Raw genomic sequence first — 27,719 nt, forward strand, 5'->3', positions numbered from 1 at the left:
TGGGAGGTAGCCAAATGGTAACAGTGCAGCACAGCGCCACTGGGCTACCCACCCAGCACCAGAGGTGAACACTCTATCTGCCACTGCTAATTGCAGATCTGGTCATTGGGAAGCAATGGCAAATCTTTGTGTGCCCCACTCATCAGAATGTCACCTCCCTGCCAGGGACACCTTTAGGAGCCGTGCAAGGAAAAGGATGCGAAATTTAACAAAAGGGCTGAGGAAGCATCAGAAGGCAAAAGAAAGAGACAAAAGTCATCTGCATCCCTCCAGTCTGCACCTCTCACCCCTGGCCGGTTCCCCTGGCATCTGCTGCTGGTGACCAGCACCCAGCTGCTGCAAGCCAAGGACCAGAGGCTGGGGCAGAGCAGCACCCAGCAGCACACCGCAGGGACACAGACTGCTCCCACCAGCTGTGGTGGGGAGAGGGCTCTGCCTGGATCTGGTGGAAAAGAGGCCAACCATGCATCGATAAGATGAATTAGTTGTCTCAGCAGCACCAGCAAAATGAGTGAGAGGAGTGGAGCCCGTGAGGCCCGGCCTGCTTTGTTTCAATTACAGCAGCTGCCAGAAGAAAAAGATAACCTCGATATTGATGGCAGGAGCAGCAGACAGAGGTGCCCTTGTGGGATGCTGGGAGCAGGTAGGGGAGGAAGGGGAGGAGGAGGAGGAGGAGGAGGAGGAGGAGGAGGAGGAGGAGGAGGAGGAGGAGGAGGAGGAGGAGGAGGAGGAGGAGGAGGGAGGGAGCAAGAGAAATGGAGGAGGGGGAGCAGGGTCTCAGCCAGCACCCACCGGAGAGCCTGGCTGGCTTCCCCGGGCTGGTGAGAAAGACCCACTTGATCTCGCCGCCCTCATCCCCACAGGGAGCAGCTCTTGTTCACCCTGGCTCTTGCCCTAGTCATTGGGCAGAGCATCCTCCCGCAGAAAGATGGTGGAGGGGTGCAGCCTCCCAGGGCAGAAAGTCAGCTCAGAGCATCATCATCAGGACATGCACCACGGCATGGTGCTGAATAATGCTGAACAGAAAAAAACATCCCTTTGCTCCCCACTCAGGCTGTGGGGCCCGGAGAGGAGATGGAGCGGTCAGGGGAGGTGCTGAGTGGGGCTGTGTGGGATGGTGGATGGAGCTGGAGTGAAGGCTGAGACAGGCATGGGGGCAGCCTGGGGTGCGGGCAGGCACGGCTGCCTGCCAGGGATGCAGCACCCAGCTGCTTGAGGGCTGGGGAGCCCCATGATGTGCTTGCAATGGGGACCAGGCTGGGCACCAGGAACAAGATGCCCAAAATGACCTTGGGCTGCATATGGGAACTTTGGCCCCATGACAGCAGCTCAGGGCAGGCACCCCAACATCACACCTACAAGCCAGAGATCGAGGTGCCAAGCCTAACTTCCTCCTGGCAGCACAGGGTTAATATCCTGCCCTGGGAGGGGGACTAAGCCCTGGGTTCACCTCTGGCAGGAGGTAACCAGAAGGTATGAAGAGATGGGGTCTCTTGGGTCTCCAACCCATTTACCTCCAGGTGCCTGCACAGGGGAATGCAAATCACCTCCGGCTGTTGCTTTATGGGTCCACATCCAGCCCCGAGTCCCTCCCCGTGTCCAGTGAAAAGCCCAGGGCCAGCCCAGCGCTGAGCAAGCCCCCCATCCTCTCTGGGGAAGGGGCACCAGAGGCCAGGCTGAGCAGGGTTCGCTTCACAGAGGTTTTATTTGTACTCTGGACATCCGCATCGCCCTCCCATCTCACTTCTCCAGGAGAGACCCCAGGATCCCCATCCCCGTCCTCCCAGGGCTGTGGGCCCTGGATGCAGCCCCTAGGTCTCCAAGAGGGAACAAGGCCACCATCTTGCGGCCACCCATCACCACTGCACATACCCGTGTGCAAGGCCTGGAGGGTCCCCAGGATGTGACAGCTATGGGGGCACAGGGTTTGGACCATGGAGAGCTGCGACCTCCTACTGCTCCTAACGCTCCCGTCCCCTGGGATCACATCCCATGGGGTACACGCTGTTCCTCCCCTCGCTCCTCAGCCAGGACACCCAGGGGTGCCAGGACAGGCAGAGCGTGCTGGCAGTGCTGCTCCCGTCCCAGTTCTGGTGTCTCCATCCCTGCCCTGCTGCTCCGTGCAGTGTCAGCCAGCAGTGACCAGGGACATCCTGGTTTGCACGGCGGGCTTCATTGAGCACGGAAAGGCAGGCGGCAGCAGAAGGCGGCTCAGAACTGAGCCCTGGGGCTGAAAATGCAGCACCTCGTGGGGTCTGAGGGGGATTTTCATCCCTGGTCACAGCGTGGGAGTATGACCCACATGGGGGATGCTGGAGCGGGTTGTTATACCAACGCTACTGGTGACCAGCAGCCCAAAGCAAGTCCTTTCATGCCTCTGGGAAGCGAGTTGTCATGGTCTGCACACTACAGGGTTCTTCTGCAGGGCTGCCCGGCCTGGCTTAGCGCTTATTTCCCTCCTTCTGTTTCTGCCCCTTGGGATGCAGCTGGCCGTGGTCTCCGTGGTGGTGGTGAGCGCGGGCGGGAGGTTCACGGTCCCCACTTGGGTCTGTAGCTCTCTCGCTGCTGACCACGTGGTGGTGGTGAGGATGGAGAGGGTTGTGCTGGTGGATGGGGGTCTCTGACTCCTTCCCCTCTTGTTCAGGAAGCGGGCTCATGGTACTGTTAGCCTGGGGAAAGTAACACAAGGGCTGGTGCAGTGTGTGAATGCAGACGGAGCCCTGCAGCGAGCCTGCGAGCACGCCCGTGAGCTGGGATGAAAGCAGAATAGCATCTGTCATGTAGAAAGCTGTGTGGGTCAGAGCAAAGGCTCTCCAGCCCTGACGCAGGGCACGGGGAGGACAGGAGAGGCTGGAGCGCATAGAAGAGCACAAGCGTCTGTACCTCCATCCCTTGGCTCAAGCTGTCTGTGGTCCAGGAAACTCCTGAGCTAGGAAGGGACTTTGCATTTAATATTTCCAGATGGATTTTTCTCCTAGGAAGTGACTAATTGCCTGCTAAACCCAGAGCTACATCCTTTTCTTTGTTCTGAGCTTGCCACCTCTGGGTCCATTGCCTTTCTTATATGAGCACAGCCAGCGACCCTAGTTAGCGTTTCCAGAGCTGGGCTGTGACCCCTTTAGTCCCCTCCTTCTCAGCCTGAAAGCTCTGACCTATTTAACTGCCCTTCTTCCAGACCTTTCATCACCTTCCCTCTCAACTGTGGCCGAGGGCGGCTGCCAGCCCAGAGCCTGTCCCCAGTGTGAAGATAAGGTCGTTTTCTTCCCGATGTGTGATGCCACGGGAGAGAAGGGAGCCCAGCTCAAGCGAGCAGCCCTGCTCCTTACCTCCTGGGTGGTGTTGGGGTAGAGGGAGCAGTTGCCACAGAAGTCCTTGCTGTGGGTGAAGCGGATGGCTGACTCCACGTAGGGGAAGTGGAGGAAGCTGTAGGGCAGCTGGATATGGAAAGCCAGGCGGCCACACCTGCAGGGAGAAGCCATGCCCTGGCTTGAGGTGGGGGTCCCCCCGGTCCAGCCATGGGGAGAGCTTTGGGAAGCCCACCAAATGCTCTGTAACCCCCCAGGAAAGCCTCAGCCAGGATGGAGGATGCTTACCGGTCGTAGATGAGGAAGTCGTCCTTGTCGCCCCCCAGGACCTGCCAGATGTCGGGCTCGTCCAGCTCTGGCTGGAAGACGGGGACGCCCGACGGTGCCTGGCGCTCCAGCTCCCTGAACATGGCGCGGGAGAGCGGCGCCTTCTCGTTGACGATCATGTAGCGGACATCGGCCGTGCCCTGCCGGACCAGCCTGTCCCGCAGGCCCCCAAGGCTGCGGGGAAGGAGGCGCTGGAGGGGGGTGCCGGGGTGGGGGGTCCCCACGCTGTTCCCCAAGGTGGTGGGGCTGGGTTTGGGGTGGGGGGAGTGGGGCTTACCTGTGGGCCTGCTGCAGGCAGAAGTGTCAGCTGGCCTTTAGCAGGGCCACCACCGTCACCTGCCCTGCCGCCCCTGCCATGGGGCTCAGGCCATTGACGCTCCATGCCGGCGCCTCCTGGCAGAGCCGGCTGCTGTTGGCCACCCCCTCGGAGGCCGAGGCTAGCCCCAGCCCCAGCCAGGTGGCCAGGGCCAGCACCAGCAGCCCCATCCTGGACCCCCGGCCCTGGCAGGGGGAAACGGGACGTTAGTCTCCCCTCTGCCCCGGGGCTCAAGCTGGCAGGGTCCTCCCAGCCCCAAACTGCCTCCCCACACCCCCCCTCCGGGGTAGACAAAGTCTGGTGGGCAGTATCATACTGGTCCCAGCATGGCACTGGGAGCTGGGACCCCTGTGCCAGCGGGGTGAGGAAAGGGGGATGAGGCGGGGGGATCGGGGTGCCCAGCTCCTGATGAGCACTGTGCCCTTGCCTCTGGCTTTCGTGGGTACCTGCTGTGACAGCCGGGTGCCCCAGTCTCCCCTGGCAGCGAGGCACCCGCTCCACGTGTTGGAGGAGGAAGGTTCCGCTCCCCCCGTGGGCCTTCTCCACCTCCGCACCCCAAAAGCCAGACCCAGCCATGGCCAGGGGTCTGTCTTTGCTCCAGAGGTGGGCAGGGATGCAGCTCCCATCGTCCTGGCCACCAGCAAGGAGTCAGTGGGACAGGAATGGTTTCACCTTGAGGTCACCTTGAGAGTTCTCGATGCCCCACAAAGCACTTAAGGGGTGCACAGACCCTTTAACCCCCCTGCCCCCAATATCTACCTGAAACCCCTTCCTCCCACAGCCCCTAACCCCGTCCACCCTAAGATATGCCCCATCCCTCCGGGACCCAGCACGCTTGATGGGCAGGGAGAGGACGCAGGGCTGGAGGGGACGATTGAAGGAGGTGGGGAGGGAGCAGGAGACTGTGGGGTCTGGTCAGGATGGATGTACCCCCAATCCCCAGCCCTCTCCCCCGCGAGAACGAGCCCTCAATACCGCACTTCACTGCCGTCCTCCGGCCAGACCTTGCTCCCAGCCCCAGCGGCTCCCGGCAATACCCAGCTGGCCCGGGTCTCCCTTTTATCTCCTGTCCACTCTCCCCGCCCAGGAGGGAGGAGAAGAGCCTGGCCAGAGCGGAGCAGGGACTGCGCCCCGCAAGCCCCCACCGCCTGGCTCGGGGGACGGCAACAAGGCAGGCACTGTCCCCCGCCGTGCCACGCGGCTTCGGGGTCCTGCTGCCGCAGCCCAGCCTGAGCCGTGCTGGGGCAAAGCAGTGCCTGGTGCTGGGCTGGCGCAGAGGGTGCCAGGCGGTGCTGTGGGGAAAAGCTGGGTGGGACCGCTTGAAACCCCTCCGCAGGCACAGGAGGGCTGGTGGCACTGCCAAGGGCACCACTTGTACCAAAGGTTTGCAGGACCGTGGGATGACATCGAATGGTGCCACTCATGCACAAGGTCCCTGGGGTGTGCAAGGTCCCCGGTACAGCCTCTGTCACCCTGCAGCCAAAAAGACAGGTGCACCCGTGGGGTGCCCGAGCTCCCTGCCCCACGGGGTGCCACCCCAAAGGCTGTGCCGTCCTGGTGTGCAGTGCCACGGCCACTCTTGGGCTGTGCTTGGCCCTGGCGTCCGGTCCCATGCCTCCTGTCCAGCCCCACACCGGGGGGCTGTGGTGGCATGAGGAGCCGGTACTCCTTTGGGAAATCACAGCTCCAGTGGATTCCCCCTGCCCCCCCCCAACCAAACAAGAGGAACTCACCACTTCAGCCGCACACAGCCATCTCTGCAAATATTTGAGCAGTTTATCATGCCTGGGCTCTGTACAAAAACATGATAAGCCAGGGAAGGGCAGCAGACATGGACACAACAGGGGCAGTAACACAGTCCCAGACATACGGGATTCGTGGGGTTTGTCCGAAAACAGCTATGAGCAGCAGGGAGAGAGGGGATCGTCGCTGGGGGGCTTGAGGGGCTCAGGGATGTCAGCAAGGGTTGGGATGCGGGAGCAGGCACAGCTGTGTGGAGTCAGCCTGGAGCAAACCCGTCCCATGACCAACGCCAGACCCTCCGCAGAGCTGTCACCCCCCATCAGCACGCTGCTCCCCCACCCCCTGCGGGTACCCTGGGCACTGCAAAGCACTGAGCAGGGGCACGTACCCCCCACTGCACGCCCTGCCCCGCCGAGATTTGGGCCAGCAGGGAATGACCCAGCACAGACACGAGCCATTTCATCACGGGTCCCTGGGGACAACCAGCCACCCCCCAGCAGTCAGTTCATCTCCTCCCTTCGCTCATCCCCGATTCGGTGGCAGCGGTGCCGGCGGTTATCAGTCTGGGCAGCTTTTTGTTCTGCAAACACAGCCTGGCACCTCCGGGGTTGATAGAAACTTTTCGGTGTCCGCAGCGTCCGGCAGCCACACGTCCCTGGCTTTAAACGTGCCGGAGCAGCTCTCACGCCGCACCGGCGCAACCCCACGCCGCGTGTACCGGCCCTGTCCTTGCCCAGGACGGCGCCCACGGGTTCCTCCCGCTGGAGAGGCTTCCCCACGGCAGGGCAGGTCGCTTTGCAGCCTCCCTGGCATCGCCAGCCCCCTTCCCCTGGTGCATGCCGGGGAGGAGCAAACCGAACCGCCTCTCCAGGGCCAGCCCCTGCCCCGGCATCCCCTTCGCCCGCAGCCTTGACCCCGGTGAGCCGCAGGCCGAGGGCGAGCGGGGGCCCTGCAGGCCCCCACGGGCACGGGGGTGGCAGGACTGGGGGTGACGGGCAGGGCGGCTGGGAGAGGCGATGGTGGGAGCAGAGCGGGGCCGATGCTGATCCCGCAGGGCGCAGCGGGGCGGAAGGAGGGCAGGGAGGGAGCCGGGGAGCGCCGTCCCCTGCCCATGTGCTTACCGGGGCAGGGGTCCCAGCAAGGACTCCCCCTCCCCGGGCTGGTGCGGAGCAGCTGGGGGTCCCAAGGGGGCACTGCTGGGCCCCCTGTTCCCCCCTGGCAGGTGGGGTGCCCGGGTGCAGCACAGCCTGCCCCCCCAGCCTGGCAGAGGGAGCACTTACTGCACAGCCCATTCTCGGGGGGCAGGAGGAAGGGAATATTTAAGCAGGTCACCCCCCAGCCTGATGCACATTCGTGGGGTTCCGGCCAGGGTGGCTGGTGCATGGCATGGGGTCAGGAAGCCTCAGCGGGATGCTCTTAAGAGTTGATGCCAGGTAGGTTTTTGGACAGAGCTTTTGTCCCCCGTTCAGCGTGACAGGTATTTGGGGAGAAGAGAGGTCGCTTTCCCCCCCGCATCCCACCTATGTCACCCTCCGTGGCCCTAGGGCAAGGTCACTCCTAGGGCGTGGTAGCTCCACGCTGTCCTTGTTGGGAGGGGAAGGGCACATCAGCCTGCCGTGACCCCACTGCTCCCCCCCGCCATTTGTGGGGCACCACTGACAACCCCAGGGCAGCACAGGAGCCTGTTAGCTGTAACCAGCGTGTTGCTCTGTGTTTACCAGTCCAACCTCCACGTTCCCGGTTGCTGGTACAGGACATCCCCCCCACAACCCTTGTCCCCATAGTCTGGCTTACACACGGAGCACACCTCCCTCACCTGGATTCCCCCGCCAAACTCCCTGCGGCACCCTCGAGGGACACATGGCTGCAGAGGGGACCCGCTGCGGTCAAGGCTCGGGGCCTTCCTCCTCTGCGACCCCCCAGGCACGTGGGGCAGGGCAGCACAGCGAAGGGGTGGCGGGATGGCTCAGCATCCTCGGGCAGCTTTTTGCCGGTCCCAAAGGTGGGTGCCCTTGCACAGCGCGTATTGGCTTGTGAGACCCACTTATTTAAAATACACATTTAATGGGTGCTAATTTACATACGCGTGCATCTGTGCATGCAAATGCACGCAGGCTCTGTGCAAGGTGGAGGAATGGCTCCTTCCCACAGCCAGCAAGCCCCCCCTGACCCCGTGCGTCCTCCCTGCAGCCTGCCCAGCCATGGCAGCCTTGCTGAGCCGCCCCTGCTTCATCTCCCTCCACATGCCCTACAGGCAGGGCTGGGCCCAGGACCTGGTCAACACCTTTCGCTTCCAGCCGGTGGCCATGCGGGAGACACCACGAGTCCGGCAGCTGGCCTTGCGACAGGGATCTGCCATCTTCCTTGTCAACGAGCGCCTGGCGCTGGGGCCCACCAGCATCTCCTCCCGCGATTTCCTCTACGATGTGGACCCCTGGCCCGCCTTGGGCACAGCCTCCAACATCTGCTTCGAGGTGGACGACGTGCCGGGGCTCTGCAAGCAGCTGCAAAGCCGGGGATGCTCCCTGCCGGTGCCCCCCACCGAGGTGAGGGATGACGGTGGCTCTGTCACCTACGGCGTGGTGAGCTCCATCGTGGGCAACATCAGCCATACCCTTCTGGACAGATCCCGCTACCGGGGACCCTTCCTGCCCGGCTTCCAGCCCATCCAAGGAGCCCCCTTGGCCACAGGGGATGGGATTGCGATCACCCACTTTGACCACATCACGTATGTCTGCCCGCCGGGCGGCGCCCGGGCAGCTCTGGACTGGTACCAGTGCTGCTTCGGCTTCCGACGCTTCCTGCTGAACCCGCGGGAGAGGCCAGCTGAGGGGTACGTGCTCGGTGGGCAGGGGGTGGGCATGCTGCTCCTCGCGCTGCAAAGCGCCCAGGGTGCCCCAGCACACGGCTGCAAGCTCGTCCTCGCTGAGTCCCTCTCGGAGAACGGCACCAACCAAGTCGACACCTTCCTAGAACAGCACGGTGGTGCCGGGATCCAGCACGTTGGCCTCCGCACCACCGATATCGTTGCCACAACCAGGGCTTTGCAGCAGGGGGGTGCACGGTTCTTCACACCCCCTGCTGCCTATTATAGCCAGGGGGGCAAAGCAGAGGAGATCCGGGGGGCTGGGCAGGACCCCCACACGCTGGCAGAGCTGGGCATCCTGCTAGACACCACAGCGCCCAGGGACAAGGACCAGCCGGGTGCTGATGCCATAGAGAGCCCTTCCCAGGAGTATTTGATGCAGATCTTCACCCATCCCATCTTCTCCGAGGACACCTTCTTCCTGGAGCTCATTGACCGTCGGGGAGCGCCGGGCTTCGGGGAAGGCAATATACGGGCACTGTGGAAAGCTGTGCAGGTCTATATGGACCAGCAGCAGTAGTGGCAACACTGCAACCCTCCTCCTTCAGCTCCCCGTCCTCCCCGGTCCAACCCTGGGGCAATACGCTGCTGTAGAGATACCAGCGGGTGCCTGCGGCATGGCCCCGGTGGGCAGGGACCAAGGGAGGTCTCCAGGTCAACCCAGAGCCAACGTCAGCGTGACAGCAGGTTGCTTGGAGCCAGGTGTAATGGGACTCTGAGCATTCCCTGGGATGGGGGGCAATTTCTCCCCCTCCCTGGGTTCCCAGTGAGTTATTGGCCTCACGTGAAGAACTTTCTGCCTTAATTTTGTCTTAATCTGATCAGACTTGTGCCTGTAGCATGGCCAAGTACACTGCTGTCAGAGCAACACCCCCAGCTGTAGAGGAGATGAGGAGCTGCCAGAGGGGAGTGGATAACCCAGGGTCCATGGACACCACCCAGAGCATGGCCAGCCCCTGTGTGGGGCAAGTGATGGCCTCTTGCTCCTCCCAATTAAAGAATTAACCTGCAAGTACTGCCTTGGGTTTTTTCTCCTCCCATTTAAGATGTGCCAAGTGCCAGGTGAGGATAAAAGGACCCTTTCTACCCCTCGAGGCGGGGGGCTGTCCCCAGTCTTGCGGTCCCTAAACTGAGGCCACTTGCCCCTTGCACATCCCTAGGACTGGCCCCTGTCCCTGCCAGCCCCAGGCAGGGACACAAGCCTGGGGGGGATGAAAACCTTTGGCAGGCCCCCGGAAAGAGTCTCCTGGGCTTCTGCCTTTGCAAGGGTGCTACTGTGCATCACAGTCAGGGAAAGCCACGGCGTCACCACAGTGGGGAACAACCTGACAGCAAAGGTAAAAAAGGGGGATAAAACCCTACAAGAAGCCCAGGGGCTGGCTGCTCGCCCCCAGGGAGGACCAGCCTGTGGGCAGGAGCTGCACGGCCCCTGGGGGCTGATCCCTGCCCTCGCAGTAGAGGTGCTCTGGGTGCTTTATTTGGGGTCACCGGCAGTTAATGCTCAGCAGAGGGGCTCACAGGTGCCGTACAGATCCTGCCAGTCATCCTCACATTCAACCACAGGCTGCCAGACACCCCCAGCTTAGCACAGAGCAACAGAGGCAGAAAGTCACTTAAAAAACCCCACCCACTTTAGATTTATTACTAAAAAGCCCGTGGCTCAGGTTCAGTAAAAACAAGTGTATAAAAAGGGCTACGGGAGGCCGGGAAGGGTACAGCAGTATCCACAATCGCTGGCTGGTGGATGAGGTGCAGGCGGGGAACTGGGGACAGGGCTATGGGAGCAGTGTGGCCGCAGCCTTCCTGCTGCCGGAGAGAAACTGCAGTCCCCAGTGACCCCAGGAGGGATCCAGCTGAGGGGGGAGGGCAAGCCTGGCTCCAGGTCACATCAAGGCACAACTCCCCCAGGAGAGCTGGGGAAGCCAGCGGACTCTGCAAGGAGGAGCAGGAGATCACTACAGGGCCGTGGGCCGGGCATGCAGCAGTGCGGGGGACACCAGCCCAATGTCACGGGCAGGACTCACTGCACTGCAGGTCTCCGGTGGTCTCAGATGTCAAAGGTACCATCATGAGGAAGTGGGTGCCTGGAGGAAGGCGCGGAGGGAGAGTTGTGTCCCAGGGCGGGTGCTGCTTGCTCCCTGCGGCTTTGCCCCCCGCTTCCGCTTGGAGCCCTGCAGGAGAGACACACTGGGGCTAAGCCAAACCCCCAGGGCCCCCCACGGCCTCCAGGGATTGCCTTTGAGGCAAGGGGGGACTCTGGTATTGGGGACATCCGGGGCAAAGCCAGCCAGGCAAAGCCCCTGGATGCAGCCCTGCCCCAGGCTGGGGATGCTCCTTGGCCTGACCCCAAAGCCAGAGAGGGTCCAGCACCGCACACCAGGGCCTGGCCCACCACAACATGGAGCAGCTCCCAGGGCTGCACACCCTCCAGTGATGCCCACCTTGCCAGGGCTGCTCTCCTCCCCACGCTGCTTCTCACACGCTTTCAGCACCTGAAGGAAGCACAAGAGAGCCCAGAGCTGAACGGTGGCAGGGTCCTGGAGCCAGGACTGCCCGCAGAGAGGGGGGGGATACCTGGGACCCCAGAGAGATGGCGGGGAAGAAAGGCCCAAGTCCCTCTAGTACCTTCTTCATGGCCGTGGACACAGCTGAGGCATGGAACTCCTCCTCTGTCACCCAGCGGGATGGGGACAAGGCAGGGTCCAGGGTCACATCCCCATCCAGGGGCAGGGAGTAGACCACATACGTCTGGTGGATGTGAGAGAAGATGTGGACGACCTGCGAGGGGATGAGAAGACACGGACATGGACACGCAACAGGGGATGCGCTGCTTGCTCAGCTGCCTCACAAGTGCACTGAGTCTGCCAGGGCTCTGAGGAGCAGGGCAGGGCTTGGGAGGGGTGACAGCAGGGAAGGGACCCTCTTCCCCCTGTGCTATGTTCCCCATGGCCGAGCACAGGGGGCTCACGCTGCATCCCTCCAGCTCCAGGCTCACCTCTCCGATGAACCGCAGGCCTTCCGCCACCACCGGCCACCCCGTCCAGGCCCGGAGGTGATCTGCCAGCACCTCCCTCTGCTTCTCCTCCTGCAGGCCCTGAGCCAGCGGGAGGCTGGGGAACTCCCAGAGCCCGGCCAGGAGACCTGGGGAGGGGGCACAACAGGGATATGAGCTGGCAAGAGGGACATCTGGGGACACTCCACATCACATCCCACTCCCAGGCTGCTCTGTCCCTCACGCAGGTGGGAAGGGGAAGCGCAGTGCCTTCGCCACCCTCCCGCCCAGCCCCATTACCCGAGCTGGGTCTCTGCACGATGAGGTACTCCGGGGCCCCGTGGCAGCCCCTCCGCTCCAGCACACATGTAGCTGTTTGTGCCACCCGCGGCTGTTTCTTTGCTGCTTTCCGGGGGAAGTTGGTGACCCCCAGACTGCTGTCCCACGGTTCCGCAGCTGGGGGGCACAGGGGACAGTCCCCAACACCTGCAAACACCGATGTAACAATTGCCACGGGGCCCAGGCCCGGAGCCGCAACAGGGGTCTCCCCAAGCACTTACCACAGTCCTCAACATCAGGCACTGGGGTGGGTTTTCCAAACAGCTTCTGAGAGGCGAAGGCCAGCTCCTTCTCCACCTGCAAGGGGGGACAGGAATGGGGACAGGCTCATCCACCAGCCCACGCTGTCCCCATGCATGGTGACCCCTCAGGGCCAGCACCCCGTGAGGATGCAGGATGTGATGCCCAGCCACAAACAGCTTGCAGCACTGGTCTGGGCCAGGGATGGCTTGTACTTCAGAGAGGACCTAGGGTGACCTTCTGCCACCCCACTGGCACAGCTGACATCCCCCAGCCACCCACAGGCAGGGAGGAGACAGATTTTGGGGCCATACTTACCCTGTGCCGTGCTTGGCAGTGCTGCTTCACAGGGCACTCCCCACACAGCGGGGCCCTGGGCACACACACAGTTGCCCCCAGCTCCATCAGGGCTTGGTTAAAATCCCCCGGGCGGCTCCTGTCTACCAGGACATTGGCCATGTCCCTGGGAGAAACAGCAATGAGTGATACTGGGCTCTGGGGGGAGAGGGCCCCGGGACTTTTGCCTGCCTCCCACCTGAGAGAGGGGACGCTCCCAGGTAGGCAGAGGCAACACAGGTCCTTTCTCCACCACTCCCAGCAGCACCAGCTTCCCAAGAGCTCCCACACCCCAGGGCTCCCTTCCTTCGCAGGCTCTGCTCCCCACGGCTCCCAAGGGATCCTGCCCTCGACCACAACAAGCACAGCCATGATCGCTGCAGCTTGGAGCAGGGACAGAGCCTTTCCCTTACCAGAGCCGGTCGATGACAGCTGGGCTGCTGGAGTCAGCACCGATGCACCGCAGGCGGCACAGGACCCGGATCACATTCCCATCCACGACACCGGTAGCCTGGGACCAGGAGCTGGGGTTACCACGCTGGGAGGTGCCCGTGCTCCCAGCAAGGCAGGGAGCTGAGGTGCTCCCAGGACGGAGGAGGGATACACATGCTGCCAACCCGCAGGCCAAGCTGGGCGGTGGGTGAGACGCACCACAAAGCAGGGGAGAGACGGAGCCAAGCGCCGTCCCAGGGAGACCCTGGCTTGTGAGACCCACCAGCAGGACCCTGCCAGGATCAGGGCTGGGTGGCAGAGAGGGGAGACATGACACCCAGCTCTCACCTGCCTGTATGAGATGGATGCGATGGCTCCTGCCGTATATCGGCCCACTCCTGGCAGCAGCTTCTGCAGGTCCTCAGCCGTCCTGGGCATCTGGCCAGCCAGCTCGGACACCACCTGGCAGAGAGGGGTTGGGGTCAGAGGAGCAGCCAAGGTGCATGCATGCAACCCACTGCAGCCATGAGAAGACAGGATCCCAGTCTTCCAGGGCAGACGGGAGCTGGCACCAACCCATGGGCTTCAGAGAGCTTTGGAAATGCCTCCCCCACCCCAGCACCAGGGCACCTTCCTTGCTGCTTCCTGTAGACGCTTCCCTCGGGAGTAGTAGCCAAGTCCTGCCCACAGCTCGTTCACCTCCTGCTCCAAGAGACACAGCGCGGTGTTAGATGAAGAGCTGTGAGGGCAGGGAGAGCACCCGGCCCCAGCAATGCTCACCTCCAGCGATGCCTGTGCCAGAGCCTGCAGTGTTGGCCACTTCTGTGGTACAGAGGGAAGGGGACAAGTCAGGGACAAGCAGAGCCATGCTCTGCAGCTGGGGATCTGCCACAGGCAGTGAACAAGGTCTCCAAAAGGGGATGCCTGTGGGAACAGGACTCTGTAAGGAGCGGTCACCTGCATCCAGCGGTTGTAGTAGTCGATCACTGTAGACACCTGCGTCTGCTGGAGCATGATCTCAGACACCCACACTGCAGGGAAGAGGGCAGGGATCAGAGCAGAGGCACCAATGCCACCCACACCTTGTGCCGTGGCCACCTTAGCACTAGCTACAAGCACTGCACCAGCATCCAACCCATGGGACCCCTTCCCACACTCTGTGTTCCCCACGTGCTGTCCCACAGGAGCTCCCTCAGACACAAGTGGGCTCTCAGACCCCCCCAGCGCCTTGCAAGTGGGGCTCAGTGACCCCCGTGGCCACCGCAGGCAGCTTGTTCCAAGGATGGCGACTGAAGCCACGTTCCCTCACAAGGCCGTATTGCACATCCGTATCAGGAGGCAAGACACAGCAGGGCACCCCACGCATGCCGGGGCGCAGTCCCCACTCCTCACCTGCGTACGCCCGTCTGTCGGCATCCGGCTCAGTTGCAGCCTGAAAGGGGAAGACGGAGTGAGGAAAACAGGGTGACACAGGACCCCACCACAGAGGGGACCTGCATATAAAATAAATCTTGTGATGTGTTTTGAATGCTGCATGGGACAGTGCATAAAGATGCTTCCCCCTAGTGCTCAGAAGTTTTGAGTTTGGGTTAAATCAAGCAGCAGCCAAAGCACCTTCTTCCCTGACGAAGCATGAAGGACTTCACACATTTCCCACAGCGAGAGTTTACCTCAAAGATTAAAAAAATCCCACCAGAGAAGCTGTCCCAGACCGGAGCCCCTCTGCACGGGAAGCAATTGAAGGCAGATGTAAATCCCACAGAAAGGCCACGCAGTTCCCAGCACCATTTGGACAGACGTTGCTGTAAAGCTGACGCCCACCCCAGCACCCCAAACACCATCTAACCGTTTGCTGCCAGGCCGAGCACAGAGCCGGTAGGAGCTCTAATAAAAACACTCGGCAGGCTTAAAGCAAATACAGGGAAAACGTTTTCCGTGCAGCGCTCACTGCTGCAGGGTACCACGGAGGCAGGAACAAACCGAAACAGAACAGCCAGGACTAGAGGAGTGCTCCGGGTTGGAGGCTGTGTTTGAGAAGTGAGGTTTCCCCCTGCGCCCTGCTTTGCTGTTCATACCTAGGAACTGGCTACAGACCACCCACCACAGAACTGCCAGGGAGCACGCTCCCATTTCCAACGCCCACTTCCACGCAGCTAGGGACGTCACGCGTAGGGAAAGACACCGCAACGCTCCCTTGCGGCAGAGGGACGGGTTCCCCGCCACGGCACCCCGCCTCCCGCTGCCTCCCCTTACCAGCGTCCTCCAGGGAAGGTCCCGCTTGCACTTGTCGTACCAAGCCAGCAGGTTCCCGCGCAGGGCCTCGACCTCAGCCGGGTCGCTGAAGAGATGCCGGGCGGGCGGCGGAGCAGGCGCTGGAGCCGGGGCCCCTGCCAGGAGAGCGGGCGGGGTCAGGGCACGGGAGGGGTGCGGGACCCGACTGCAGCACCACGGGGACAGAGGCGGGAGCCCGACAGAGCCGGAGCCTTCCGAGGACGCAGCAAGCACCGGTAGCTGCTCGGGCTGGCGGCCCCGTGCCCTAGAGGACACCCCGCGTTCGCCCGCAGACCTCCCGCTACCGGGTACCTCGGCGGGGCGACGCGCCCTTCCTGCGCTTCCCCGCCGCCGCCGACACTGCCCTCCTGCCGCTCCGCCGGAGACCCCTGGCAGCTGCCGCCCGCAGGTGGCTCATGGCCGTGCCGCTCCCCAACGGGGGTAGGGGCCCGGGAACAGCGGAGGAGATGCGGCGCCACGTGAAACCTTCCCGGGAAAATGTTTCCCTTCCAGCGCCCCGCCCCCGCGCGGGGACAAATCAGAGCGGGCGATACCGCCCACCTCCCGTGCGTGAGCCAATCGAAGCGAGGCGCGAGGGAGCGGGTCCTCAGGCCGCCCGGGGGAGGGGGCGGGACCTCTCGGCTCGCCGGAGCCAATCAGCGCTCCGGGGGGGGAGGAAATGCGGATGTCCCCGCCCTTTCTCCCGCCGGTCCCAGCAGCCGTACGAGAAGGGCCCCGACGGACTGCCCGGGCTAAACGCCCGTTTGCTTAAAAAGCAAATTTCGGTTAAAAACGGATTTTGGAAAATGGGAACAAAACCCGCTGGCGGCTGACAGGAGCCGGCCCGCTCGCGGGGGCAGGCAGCGCGGGGCGCGGGGGCGGGCGGGGCGATCGGCGGGAGCGGGCAGCCGCGTCGGCGGAGGCCCCGGGAGCGGCCATGGCGCGGCGGCGGGTGCCGGTGGTGGACGTGCAGAGCGACAACTTCAGGGAGCTGTGGCCCTCCATGGTGCTGGCGCTGCGCACCGCCACCTTCGTCGCCGTGGACACGGTGAGGCGGGGCGGGGGGCGGCGGTGACCGGCGGCGCAGCTAGGCCCGCGGGGCCGCTAACGGGTGTCTCCCCGCAGGAGCTGAGCGGCCTCGGCGCCAGGAAGTCGCTGCTGAGCCCGTGAGTGCCCCGGTTGCGGGGTGGGGGTGGGGGGAAAGGAGCTGCCGGTGCTCCGAGGCGCGTCCCTCCGGTACCGGTTCCCCGGTTCCCTTCTCCCTGCGAGTTTACCTCTCCGGGAGTGACCGGTGGGAAGGGGCGGGGCTGCGGCCGAGGGAGCCAGGGCAGGAGCCGTGAGCTGCCGTTCTCTTGCCGCCCAGGTGCATCGAGGAGCGGTACAAGGCCGTCTGCAGCGCGGCCAGGACCCGCTCCGTCCTGTCCCTTGGCGTCGCCTGTTTCAAGCAGCTCCCAGAAAAGGTACGTGCGGGGGTCGCAGAGCGGCCGTTCGCCCTTGTTCCCGCCTTCCGAGGGAGCAGCGGGCACTGGGACTCTGCTGGGAGACGGGACTCGACCCACCCGTGGTCCCTGGGTTTGCCCCTGGCTTTTCCAGCAGCTCCCTGTGACAGGTAATCCCTGTGTTGCTTTGCACGCTCTTCCGCAGTCCGAGAACACGTATCTCTGCCAGATCTACAACCTGACGCTGCTCTGCATGGAGGATTATATTGTCGAACCCCAGTCGGTGCAGTTCCTGGTGCAGCACGGCTTTGACTTCAACAAGCAGTACTCCCAGGGGATTCCTTACCATAAGGGCAACGACAAGGTAGGGAAAGTCTCTCCTTCAGCCACCTCGGCTTGCCCTGCTCTGGGCTTCTGGGGAGGTTGTTCACTCATGCTGGGGCCTTGAGTGCAGCGTTATCCCTCTCCCCTCCCTGCTGTTTTATATCCAGGCTGTCACTTGTTGCAGATACTTTTCCAAATATTTGGGCCTCTCTTCAGAGCAAGCCATAGCTGTAGGCACTGCTCTGCCTCTGAGGACTTCCCAGGTGGTGGCAAGTCAAGGTGCTAAGGCTTGTTGACTAATCCTCCTTCTTGCAGGGCAATGAGAACCAGAGCCAGAGTGTTCGGACTTTTTTTCTGGAGCTCATACGAGCGAAGAAGCCTCTCATTCTCCATAATGGCCTGATCGATCTGGTCTTCCTGTACCAGTGCTTCTATGCTCACCTCCCAGACAACCTTGGCACCTTCACCGCTGACCTCTCTGAAATGTTTCCAGCAGGAATATACGACACCAAATATGCTTCTGAGTTTGAGACTCGCTTTGTGGCATCCTACTTGGAGTATGCTTACAAGAAGTGGTGAGCAGCACTCTGGTATTTAAAGCTTATGGGAGGAAAGGCAAAGGGAGTGTCAGTGGTTGGTTGGTTGGTTGGTTTTTTCCAGGCAAGGAGGTTGGCTCTGTTATTATCCCAATGAGTGGAGAAAGGTGCTTTTCAGGTGACTCTGCCCTGTGCTCTTCCTGTTCCTAGGATGGCTGCTGAGTGCATAAGGGTGCATTTTGTAATACGCCTTACCTGTTCGGTGGGCAGCTGCTGAAAGAGGATTTGCGTCTTCCACTGGCAGCAGTTTTGACCACAGGGTGACCTGATCTAACTGAAAACTAATTGATTTGCTGCATGGCTCAGGTCCAGCAGTGCCACAGCAGGAACACATGTGGGAGAGACACCCTTAAAACTCCGCTAGAGAGCAGGTGAAAACAGGGCTGTGCCTGCAGGGTCTGCTAGTTACAACTTGGTTTCATAAGGGATGGTGAAATTAAAGGGGTGGCTGCTCCCGGCACCTTCCAACACTGACCAGCTCTGTCACGCGTCCCACGTGTGGTCAGCTACAACTCCTCTCACTTTCCTTCCAAGCAAAGGTTGTGCTTTTGTTCCAGGGTGTCCTGTCTTGTGTCCTGCCCCCAGCTCCGTGCAGATATCTTCCAGGCAGACACATGTTAGAAGCAGAGATGTCTGCCCACTTCACGTGTCAGTCTAGCCCCTGGTTCTGCACTCCCCACACAATCCAAACAAGCCCCTGGCAGTGATACAGCCCCTTGAATCTCCGTTAAACTGAAGTTACGCTCTGTGCAGAGGAGAAATGGTATTTTTAGTGACTGTTTTATATCAGGAAATGCCATTTTGACAGGTCTGAAAACATTTAAGATAACCGTTCTCAAACATGAGAATGGTTTGTTTTGATAGGATAAAAATACTTTTTAAACCAACCTCTTAAATGTTTTAACCCACAATTCTAGTTACACAGAGCCTCCCAAAGGTTTTTGGCCTTTTAGCCAGCTCTTGGGACAACATCGTTATTTTCTCATGAGATGGAAAACATTTCCTTGTTGTCTGCATTGCCCAGGTTTGACCTGTGTGGGCGGTGGCTGCTGGATACTCTACGCAATATCTCATTTTTAGGCATTTCTTCTTTGTCCATTAATATTATGAGGACTAAGACATATCTTGGTGCCCTTAATATTTAAAACCAAGCTATGTGTCCCTTTCTCCCATAGCTTCACCAGAGACACTGTTGTCCCTGCCTATATGTCAGCATTAGAGAAACCAACCTTTAAATCAGCATGGAAGCAACTACTTACTAAAGCTGTTCTCCCAGGACTGAGTTTCTGTGCAGCAGGCTGTCGAACTGACTGGAGCTCAAGAGCAGGAAACTAGTGGAGTTGAGACTTGGTGGAGAGCAGCGTGTTTGCACCAGCTCTGCGCCGTGGTACCTTCAATGCGTTAACCGCAGTAACCGTGTACTCATTTGTTCTAGCAAACGAGAGAACTGCAAGCTGAAGGACTCCAGCGGCCAGCACCTCACCATCGAGTTCTGCAACTACCCTGCCAACATGTCCCGTTACATTGACTATCGCCAGTGCTCTCTGGAAGAAGAAAACCACAATGCGAGAGGGGAAAATAAGGTGCCTGTCTGTGAGAAATTCTCGGTAAGTAATATGAATGCCTGCTTCCTTCCTGGCTCCATGGAACGAGCCACATGTGGCCAGAGTAGGAAGTAGTAAGGCGGCAACTGGGAACTTCCCCTTGCTTGCTTCACAATACAAGGAAGACTTTCAAGCTTCAGGTGGCTTCATGATGCTCTGTTTGGAGGTGGTGAATTCTACAGTTTACATTAGACACAAAGATTCAGAAAGAGATTATATGGCCCTAAATAGTGGGATGGTGTGAGATACAGTACCCATTGCTGTCCTGGGAGGGCTGTAAGGTCTAAATTAGTTTGGCTTGTCCTCTGAGCAAGAACTGCCCCCTCTTCCCTCCCCCATATCTTGATTAGATATATATTTAAAAAAAATTACCTTTCTGCAGCTTCTGGGACTGTAGTACAGTGTGATTCACAGCATCTCAGGTCCTGGTGCTGCTCCAGTAGTAAACAGAGAGCCCATCTGGTCAGATCATAACTGGTTTCAGATGTTTCAGGGAGTAAAGGAGCTCTTCCAGATGTTGCACGTTACTGTTGCAGAACAGCACAGGTTGGGGAAACCTCTGGAAGTTTCTCATCCAACCACCAACTCAGTATTGCTCTTGTTTGGTAAATATTGAATAATCTCTAAGGACAGAGATGACAAAACCCCTCCAGGCCCCTGTTCCAGCGCTTGGCCACTTCTTGTGAAAAAGGCATCGACAAACTGATATATACGTTTCTTGTGTGTTGTGGGGCTGTAACTGGATACAGTGTTCCCGGTACAGCCTCACAAACCCTCAGTAGAGGGGAATAATGAGTTCTGCTCCATGTTATGGTGATAAGCTGCTCTAACCAGGAGACTGGTGGCAACAAGACTTCTCTCTTTCTCTCTAGGCCTATGGCTGGTGTCCAAAAGGGGCGAAGTGTCCACACTCTCATAACATTGACCTCATAATTGATGAGGATGACAAGTTTTGGGAGGAGAAGCGGAAGAAACGGAAGCACAAATGGAAGCGTCGGAAGAACGCAGAAGAGCCTGCAAAGGCATGTGAACAGGAAAGCTCAGGGAAAGAAAGGGAGCTAGCTCAGAATGGGGAGGACGGACCGCCACGAAAACAGAGCTGCTATGAGCCTGCAGCTGCTACAGAGCTGACAGAGATCACACCCAGCAGTGACGGCAGGCCACTGGAGGAGAACTCCATGGATGCGGAACCAGAGGTCAGCTCAGACACCAGCACGCAACGGGAGGAGGATCTGGGGAGCATGGAAGGAACTGCTGCCCAGGTAGCAGCTGCTGTGAGCCCTTCTGCCAAGGAGAATGCCTCTGACAGTGACCAAGTGGAGGGGAAGTCAGAGGTTCCTGCTGAGGTGGGCTCCATCCATCACCCAGACGTTCCCGAGACTGAAGCAGCATGTGCTGCAGAAAAGGAAAAGGAAACCCATGGCCCACCTTCACAGGGGGGCACACACCGAGCTGGCTTTGATGCATTCATGACTGGTTATATCATGGCTTATGTCTGGATGCTCAAGAAAGGAAAAAACATGGACGGTGATGCAGGGCCCTGGTTGCCAGACTGCCACAATAAACTATACCTCAGTGGCAAATCAGTGCCACTTCAAATAGTGAAGAGCTTGTTTTCTAAATCTTCCAAAGCTCACGGGCAGAAGATGAAGTTGGCCTGGGCCAGTGGATAGAGCTACAGAACTCCTCAACAACCTGGTCTCCCCCCCCCGCACCTCCTCAGGTTTTGAAATTTATTCCATCATGAACTGACCAGAAGGGGAGCAAGTTTCTTACTCTTGTTTTTGTTTTAACTTCTGATGGATTAAATTGCTCTCACTTGGAGTTCCCCCTGTTGTTCCTTAGCGGCATGCCAGGCTGTGAAGGCAGGGGTGAGGCTGGCGAAGAGGGAGGAAAATGCACCTCTCCAACTGCACCCGGGGCTGCAAGTTTCAGGGTAGCGCTCTGCACTCAAAGTGGGTTTTGAAAAAAACAAACCTAGGGTTGCCTTTCTGGAAAGACCATATGCTAGCTACTTTAGCATGGGTTTCACTTTGTACATAAGATGAAGAGGGTAATCACTTGATAACAAGAGGAGACAGAGGCCAGAGCTTCCCACTCAAACTTCTTAGGAAGTTAGAGCCCCAGCCTCCTCCTAGATCTTGTGTACGGATAAGTACTGCACCTACAGCCTTGCTACATGCTGTCACTTTACCTAGTGGTTTAGGGTGGGATGGACCTTTTCGAAAGAAGCACATGCTAAAGGTCCAAGTCTATCTACAAAAACACATCTGCAAGCTCCAAGCAGTTGACACATACAACCAGCTTGACAGAAAATGCTGTAAACAGCACTGGAAGATGATGTGATGCTTCTGATAGACACCAGATGAAAGCAGGCTAGCTTTTCAGGCAAAGCATACAGTTTTATAAATGTTTGGTCAAGTGTTACTGTTTTCAGTCACTGCTGGTAGGGTAATTACCTATAACCCTCATAATTATTTCCTGTCTTTCTAAGGAAGTCAAGAAGGAAAAAAGTAGTGGATTTTAGTTGGGGTTTTTTTGTTTGTTGGGAGTTTTTTTAAGAGGCACTGACCACAGAGGAAAAGGAGAAAGCTTCTCCTCCCAAATGGGCCATCTGATTCTAGTGCAAGGTAACTGCACGCAGCACCAAGCCACAGCAGGCTGGCACAGAAGGTCTTCAAACTTCTGAGTAAGGGGAGATGCAGTGGGACTTAAAGCCAGATGCGGTCCTTAAACTGCACTGCTTCCTGTGCTGCTGGAGCTGTTCTGTAGGGCAAGCTCCCTGTAGCCTGACTGCTATCAAAAGCCATCTTGTCTTGTAGGTCACACGCTACTGCCTACTCTTCAGAGCACTATAAGGCAGAACAGGAAAAAAGTCCTTGAGTCTCTTGGATTTAATAGTGTAACACTTCAGTAAGATGCAGGAAAGAAGTAACACCGAATAAGGATAACAATTCTCCCTGTTTATAATTCAGCACCAAGTAATAGTGATTACGATCTCAAGCCACACATTAATGCCATCCATAGCTTAAAGTAAGTAAGTGTTTAAGCCAGCTTTTTTAACCTAGAATTTGCCCTCTTAATCACAAGACTCAGGCCTTGATTTTATTTTTATTTTGAAAGCAAGTTGGGAAAGTTTACAAAACCTGACCAAGAAAAAATTATGAAAATATTTAACTGGATTCATCTTTGGTTACTTCTTATTGCAGTTCCAATAAAACATACACCATTTCTATAGTTCAAAAAAGTCAGAAGGTCAATCAACATAAAAACAAGACGTGCTTTCTTTACATATTCATAAATATCCACAATATTAGAAAAGTTGTTTTGCAAAGATTTTTTTTTTCTGGCAGTGTTAACTTACTATTATACACAGGCTACAAACTTCTTCCTAAGCCTTTAATTACAAGTTGAGCTATTTACAGACTGCAAAATATTAAGACGTAAAACTCCTTCATAAATACGAAAATAGATCATCTCGCAAAGATCTTTATACTTAATCAAATATCTGGCTGCCCCTCCTCCCCAAAAAAAAAAGGTTATTTGTTTTGCATAGAAATGTAGTGACATGCAATATAAACAATAGCATTAAGTGCAAACAGGAATTATTCAAGTGTCTTTAGTTGTACTGGCAAAAAATACCAATGTTCTGTTACACACAATACATCAATGCCTCTCCAACAAGTATGTCTACTATAGCCCCTTGTCTGCACTGCTTTTGAGGGGCAGCAGTTCACATGCATTCTCTTAGTTGCATTTTATCAACCTGCAACCACAACAAAAATATAGCTTATAACAGACATTTAAATGTATTCAACACAGAAAGATTTAAAGTGAATTAAAAACATCTTTGATCTCTTCAGGGAACCTAGCAATGTGTAGAAAGTGTTTTAAAAGAGCAAGAACTGCTCTCATAAGAAAGTCAAAAATCATGATAAAATCCAATCACAATAAAACTTTGTCACATCACTATAAAACAAGGAGTTTGCTGGCCACATGTTCGTATTCGTGTTCATCAATAGCTGTCAGAAAATGGCCCCCAGTAGAAAAGCACCCTCAGGAGGGCAAAAACCCTAAGAGTAGTTACTATGTGCAACCTAGATTCAGCTTTACACAGCCAAAGGCATGAGATGTAGTGAGTGCCAACCACATCCAGACCCTTGGAAACACTGGGTTTAGCAAGCACTTAGCTGTTTTAAAATGGCCTTTCACTCCAGTTCCATACATATGCCTCTTTTACCATGCAGACCATGAATCCAGGAAGGGCCTGAGCTGCTATTCCTTGACATTTCTCTTTCTGACATCTCCACCTCAGTACAAAGAGCTGGAAAAGTTGACAGATGTGCCCTATGCATGTCAGCTGGCTGTGCTTAGAGTGGACATTTAAGAAAATAAAATTTTAGCCATGCTGCTTTGTAAGAGAACTATTCAGAGTAGGGAAACAGTTTAAGAGACAGTGGTGTAAGAAAACAGATGAGGTCACTGTAATGGGCACCACAGAGGTACCCCAAGCTGACTGCACAGGCTTTGCAGACAGTGCCAGAGAGGGCAACAGGCTTCATGAGGTGTCAGCGCTGACAACCAGGGCAAATGCAAGCCACAGAGCAGCCAGAGGTGTGCGTGTGCTCTCTGATGAGGCTGCAGGATGCCGGACAGCTTCCTCACAGCCTGGTGATCTAGAAGTAAACTATTCCTTATTGCTTGTTTGTCTGAAGTCACGCACCTAAATGCATTTTATGACAACAGAAGCTGGTGTTGATGTGTTTCCCTCCCAAAAGATTACAATTGTATAAGAGATAGAAAGAGGGGGAAAGAAAGAAAAAGAAACCAAGCACCTGGCAGGCAACTAGCCGGCAATTGAGTTTCACTGCCTGTTTCCCTGTCCTCAAAGGAAAGTACACACACACAGTGTCAGCCATCCAAGCTGCTCTGCACTCTGCAGACAAGATACACAAGACAGACTACTGATCAGGACCTTCAAGAGGCAGAGACGTGTGGGCCAAAAGGGGTGATCTTGGTAAGGATAGGCTTTTTCTCTGTCAAACTGCTAACAGCTGCCTAATCTGGCATGGGCTGTGCTACGTAACTCAGCGACACTGGGTTTCTCATTTAATTCTTCACAGCCACTGCAAAGGGATAACTGCTGCTCAGGTTAACACATATTTCACAAGAGGAAGTCACAATTATAACTCACAGAATAGTTACCTAAACCTTGGCATCTCTGCCAAGAAAGAACTAAAACTTTCTCCTTCATCCTTTCTTTGAGACAGGAAAAGAGTAGGAATAGTCTTGCTTCCATCAGAGACTAGCTTACATTTTCCATCCTTACACGAGAGCCCAAAGAGAGCCTAACAGGCTACCTGGGTGAAATTCTGGCCTCCACTGCATCACCATCTGCTCAGCAGGCATGCAATGCAGACCTCAGGAATGATACTACAGGTTAAAAAAAAATTAAAAATCCCATGTTCTTGGGATAACGATAGTGGAAAAGGGCAGGATGTTGCACAAATGTCATCACAGAACAAACTTTCCCATAAATCACATCAAGTGAGCAGCATTAAAGCTTATGCCATTGCTTCTTTAACATGTACCTGCTGGTGGAAGAAAGAAAAAAAAAAGAAAAAAGAGATAATCCTATTCAGTGATAACAGAAGCCAGTGACGACAACAGCTTCCTTCTGTAGAAGAAAAAAAAGTTAATTTGAGGCAAGCTAATTTTCTTCAGTTTGACAATACAAAGCTGTTCTGTGAGTCTATCTTCCTCCAAGACCTCTTGTGTGGCTGCAACACTGCTGGCAACTTCCCCTGGGCAGGGGATTCCTGTCCTCTCTCAAGCAGTCTGGTTTTAAATAAGGAGCCGTCATTACTGCACTGATATCAGTGAGATGGGATGTTGTACCAGAGAGGAAGGTGAATGTGACCCTCCTAGCTTAGTCGTAATAGTCAACTGTGATGTAGATACTGTATTTAACTGACTATTCTGCAGAAACACATCATGATGTCCATTCTACCCCCCAAAAAGCTCAGTACAACTGGTACTTTCAGTGGCAGTTTCTCCAGAAGCCCAGAAATGACAGACAATGCCTGGAATATGGCTCCCCTCTTGAACCCTGGACAAATCTTCCTCCGCATTTGGGTTGAGATACATGAAGAACTGTGCAAGGAGGAGAGCGGTGCTTCCCTGCACTAATGTGTTACACATCATTACCAAGTCCCAAGGGAAAATAAAACACCAGGGAACAGACTCTTCTCGTTAATCGCAAAGTATTTGTCATGTGACTCAGCCTGCAGATTGCTACCAGCATGAGGGGGTTTGGTTTTGCTGCTTTTGAAAGAAAAACTTGTATAATGCTGCACCAGCACTCAGTAGCTCTGGGACCAGAGAGCATTCCTATCTGCTCAACATAGCTCTGAAAGATCTCTGTGCCCATTTCTACAGGCTCCAACTCACATGCACTGCTGCAGAACACTAATGCAAATCTGCAGTGGTTTAGAGCAGCTGGTCAGTCAGAGGAAGAGGGAAAACCTAAGGGTTGCGCTTTCTACCCAATATGGAGCTTAAGGTCTTGAAATGCTCCATGCTGGGATCTGGGTCAGACTGTTTACATGGTGCCTGCTCTGGCTGCTCTCTCTTGGAAGGACTCTGGGGCCCACATGGCCATGCTGGCTGGACTAGTTCCCCCTCCTAATACAAATCAGGGTACGGAATAAGCACAGTTTGAAATAAAGTTAAAATAATCAGTCTTTCCAGACGCTGTCTGCAGCTATCTGTTTAACAGCCAGTTTCTACCATCTGCTGAATCTCTTTCGAATGTGAAACCCAGCACTATAGAAAACACAGAGTTTAAGTGACTGGGAACAACTGTTCCCTCAAGGACAGGTTCATTTTGAGCCCTCTCTTCATATGTCACAAGTTGACTGTGTGCTACCACTTGCGGAGATGTTGGAGGAGGTCTGAGACAACAGGGCAGGACTGTCCCCATCCTGCTTCCTGAAGGGCCATGCCTCTCTTTTCAGCTCGGTGGAAGGACTAACACTGAACAGAGGCTTTGTAGACTCTAGTGGAGTATTTTTCAGCAGGTCATCTTCTACCTCCATCTCTTCAGAAGGGAGACAACCTGCAAACACTTGTGAGGAGCCATGACCTTCAGAGTTCACTGAATTCTCAACTGGGAGCTTTTTGTAAGATAGTGGCTCAGGCTGGGCCAGCACTGAAGGTTGATTACATGCTGGATCTCCACAAGTGTTCTCAGCAGGGCAAAACCCATTTTCTTCCTGGGCCACTGGCCCATCTGAACAGTCCATATCCTCTTCTTGACCAGGTATAGGAAGAAATTCTGGCCTGTGAGGCTTGGCTTGAAAGGGAGGAATCTCTGACACACCGTATTTAGTGCTACTCAGGAGTTTTTGCCGAACCTCTGCACCTAGCTGGGTTGGGTCACACCTGCTGACAGTTGAAGACAGTCCCCCAAACAGGCCATATTCCTTGTGTGGCAGCTCAGGAGACAGCGGAAGTGATCTGCATCTCCTCCCAGGAAGAAGGGAAAATTCTTGCCAGTCTGTGCTATATGCCTGCCGGAATTGGGACTGGCTGGCTTTCAGGCCTCCACCTGCCTCTGGAGAATGCAAGTCAAACACCAGGGAAATCACAGACTTGCTTGGCATGTCAAAGAATTTGATCTTCCCCCCTTTGAGGTCCTCACGGGCACTGAAGGGATTAACTTTCCGGCCTAATGCCTTGTTTGGTGTATAGTAGGGGTCCTGCACGTTTATCTTCCTGGAAGGCTTGCGGGAGAAGATATCTGACTGGCTGCGTGACAACCAGATATTCCGACGTGGACGGGGTGATTTGGGTGGGATCTTATCATCCAGGGAACTCAGACGTTTGACTCCTGGTCCTTTCTCAATTGACCCTGAGTAGAAGAAGAGAAATACTCTTAGCTTAAAGGAGCTATATACCTGCATGTCTGCTCACTCACAGAGCCTTCATGACAACTGTAAAGAAAAAGCTGCATTTCTGATGTTCCAAAGTATCTTCCATGAGCACGTCAGCTTGTTCCTTACAAGTTCCTGCACAAACATGAGTACACCATTCTCTTCTCCTCAGTGTATTACTGGTTTAAAATGTGGAAATTTGGCAGCCCTGTCCACAGGACCTTTTAAATGTAAGGCAGTCAACAATAGATTTAAAATATTCTCTCCTTTTTACTCATGCCTCAGGCTAATTAAGAGTCATCTTGAAGACTTGAGGAAATGCAAGTTCAGTTAATGCCATCTTACTTCCCTAGGCACTGAAACTAGACTGCTTCTTTATCAGTTTATGATAAAATTTGCCACCCACATTATGGGGGATGCTAATTTGGCAAGACAATATTTTCTTCAGAAAAAAACAAAACAAAGGAAACTGTACAAAAATTTGGTAGGAATGAGGAAGTCTTTTCCCTCTTCTATCCAAGCCCTGTATTTTAGGGCGCCTTCAAACCTCCTTGCTGCCAGTACACTGACACAGCAGAGACAGCACAGGGTGGTCTTGGAGTAGAACAATTTGCACGTTTCTAAATTTATCATTCTGGCTTCCAGCAGAGGTTGC

At 56.2% G+C, this 27,719-nt stretch overlaps 5 protein-coding genes across 16 annotated transcripts in view; 2 read left to right on the plus strand and 3 right to left on the minus strand.

Annotated features, from left to right (window-relative positions):
- Positions 1 to 1,686: 1,686 nt before the first annotated feature.
- LOC129209313 (selenoprotein Pb-like) lies at positions 1,687 to 5,045 on the minus strand. Of its 3 annotated transcripts, none has more exons than XM_054833562.1 (5): positions 4,924 to 5,045; positions 3,910 to 4,133; positions 3,594 to 3,806; positions 3,327 to 3,462; positions 1,687 to 2,669 (listed from the first exon to the last, which is right to left on the minus strand). In XM_054833562.1, the coding sequence occupies exons 2-5, from the start codon at positions 4,116 to 4,118 to the stop codon at positions 2,442 to 2,444; spliced, it is 786 nt and encodes a 261-aa protein (XP_054689537.1). In that variant the 5' UTR covers positions 4,119 to 4,133; positions 4,924 to 5,045; the 3' UTR covers positions 1,687 to 2,441. The 3 variants fall into 3 exon arrangements, with proteins under 3 accessions (XP_054689537.1, XP_054689536.1, XP_054689538.1); XM_054833561.1 differs by having other exon boundaries at positions 4,953 to 5,044; XM_054833563.1 differs by having other exon boundaries at positions 4,929 to 4,991.
- Positions 5,046 to 6,573: 1,528 nt separating this feature from the next.
- On the plus strand, positions 6,574 to 9,569 carry HPDL (4-hydroxyphenylpyruvate dioxygenase like). 7 transcript variants are annotated; one of them, XM_054834392.1, is made up of 2 exons: positions 6,574 to 6,609; positions 7,882 to 9,569. In XM_054834392.1, the coding sequence occupies exon 2, from the start codon at positions 7,893 to 7,895 to the stop codon at positions 9,075 to 9,077; it is 1,185 nt and encodes a 394-aa protein (XP_054690367.1). In that variant the 5' UTR covers positions 6,574 to 6,609; positions 7,882 to 7,892; the 3' UTR covers positions 9,078 to 9,569. The 7 variants fall into 7 exon arrangements, with proteins under 7 accessions (XP_054690367.1, XP_054690366.1, XP_054690371.1 ...); XM_054834391.1 differs by having other exon boundaries at positions 6,582 to 7,124; XM_054834396.1 differs by having other exon boundaries at positions 6,592 to 6,609; positions 7,946 to 9,569.
- Positions 9,570 to 10,171: 602 nt separating this feature from the next.
- MUTYH (mutY DNA glycosylase) lies at positions 10,172 to 16,569 on the minus strand. 4 transcript variants are annotated; one of them, XM_054833306.1, is made up of 16 exons: positions 15,480 to 15,666; positions 15,150 to 15,283; positions 14,289 to 14,328; positions 13,893 to 13,927; positions 13,677 to 13,820; positions 13,527 to 13,598; positions 13,245 to 13,358; positions 12,878 to 12,975; positions 12,447 to 12,591; positions 12,110 to 12,185; positions 11,850 to 12,035; positions 11,553 to 11,698; positions 11,183 to 11,335; positions 10,999 to 11,049; positions 10,582 to 10,728; positions 10,172 to 10,489 (listed from the first exon to the last, which is right to left on the minus strand). In XM_054833306.1, the coding sequence occupies exons 1-15, from the start codon at positions 15,583 to 15,585 to the stop codon at positions 10,624 to 10,626; spliced, it is 1,605 nt and encodes a 534-aa protein (XP_054689281.1). In that variant the 5' UTR covers positions 15,586 to 15,666; the 3' UTR covers positions 10,172 to 10,489; positions 10,582 to 10,623. The 4 variants fall into 4 exon arrangements, with proteins under 4 accessions (XP_054689281.1, XP_054689283.1, XP_054689279.1 ...); XM_054833308.1 differs by lacking the exon at positions 15,480 to 15,666 and adding an exon at positions 16,442 to 16,569 and having other exon boundaries at positions 10,172 to 10,728; XM_054833304.1 differs by having other exon boundaries at positions 10,172 to 10,728.
- On the plus strand, positions 16,008 to 20,954 carry TOE1 (target of EGR1, exonuclease). Its single transcript, XM_054833303.1, has 7 exons — positions 16,008 to 16,215; positions 16,293 to 16,333; positions 16,531 to 16,627; positions 16,812 to 16,970; positions 17,246 to 17,505; positions 18,962 to 19,133; positions 20,003 to 20,954. The coding sequence occupies exons 1-7, from the start codon at positions 16,105 to 16,107 to the stop codon at positions 20,801 to 20,803; spliced, it is 1,641 nt and encodes a 546-aa protein (XP_054689278.1). The 5' UTR covers positions 16,008 to 16,104; the 3' UTR covers positions 20,804 to 20,954.
- A 1,255-nt stretch (positions 20,955 to 22,209) lies between these two features.
- TESK2 (testis associated actin remodelling kinase 2) overlaps positions 22,210 to 27,719 on the minus strand; it is an 83,769-nt gene continuing 78,259 nt past the window's right edge. The window contains exon 11 of the mRNA XM_054833302.1: positions 22,210 to 27,042. Within this exon, the coding sequence (XP_054689277.1) occupies positions 26,030 to 27,042 (1,013 nt within the window). The 3' untranslated portion in view covers positions 22,210 to 26,029. The remainder of the gene's footprint in view (positions 27,043 to 27,719) is intronic.

This window comes from Grus americana, chromosome 8 (genome assembly GCF_028858705.1).
Source record: "Grus americana isolate bGruAme1 chromosome 8, bGruAme1.mat, whole genome shotgun sequence".
NCBI classification, from domain to species: domain Eukaryota; kingdom Metazoa; phylum Chordata; class Aves; order Gruiformes; family Gruidae; genus Grus; species Grus americana.

Bases quoted from the DNA above. Each gene is read 5' to 3' on its own strand.
- MUTYH (XM_054833306.1), bottom strand. From the start codon at position 15,585: ATGAGCCACCTGCGGGCGGCAGCTGCCAGGGGTCTCCGGCGGAGCGGC. The intron at 12,036-12,109 runs GTAAGTGCTTGG...CGGTGTTTGCAG, and splicing joins GCCTGATGTTGAGGACTGTG to GTGTTGGGGACTGTCCCCTG. The intron at 11,050-11,182 runs GTACTAGAGGGA...TGCTTCCTTCAG, and splicing joins TGTCCACGGCCATGAAGAAG to GTGCTGAAAGCGTGTGAGAA.
- TOE1 (XM_054833303.1), top strand. From the start codon at position 16,105: ATGGCGCGGCGGCGGGTGCCGGTGGTGGACGTGCAGAGCGACAACTTC. The intron at 16,216-16,292 runs GTGAGGCGGGGC...GTCTCCCCGCAG, and splicing joins CCTTCGTCGCCGTGGACACG to GAGCTGAGCGGCCTCGGCGC. The intron at 16,334-16,530 runs GTGAGTGCCCCG...CTTGCCGCCCAG, and splicing joins AGGAAGTCGCTGCTGAGCCC to GTGCATCGAGGAGCGGTACA.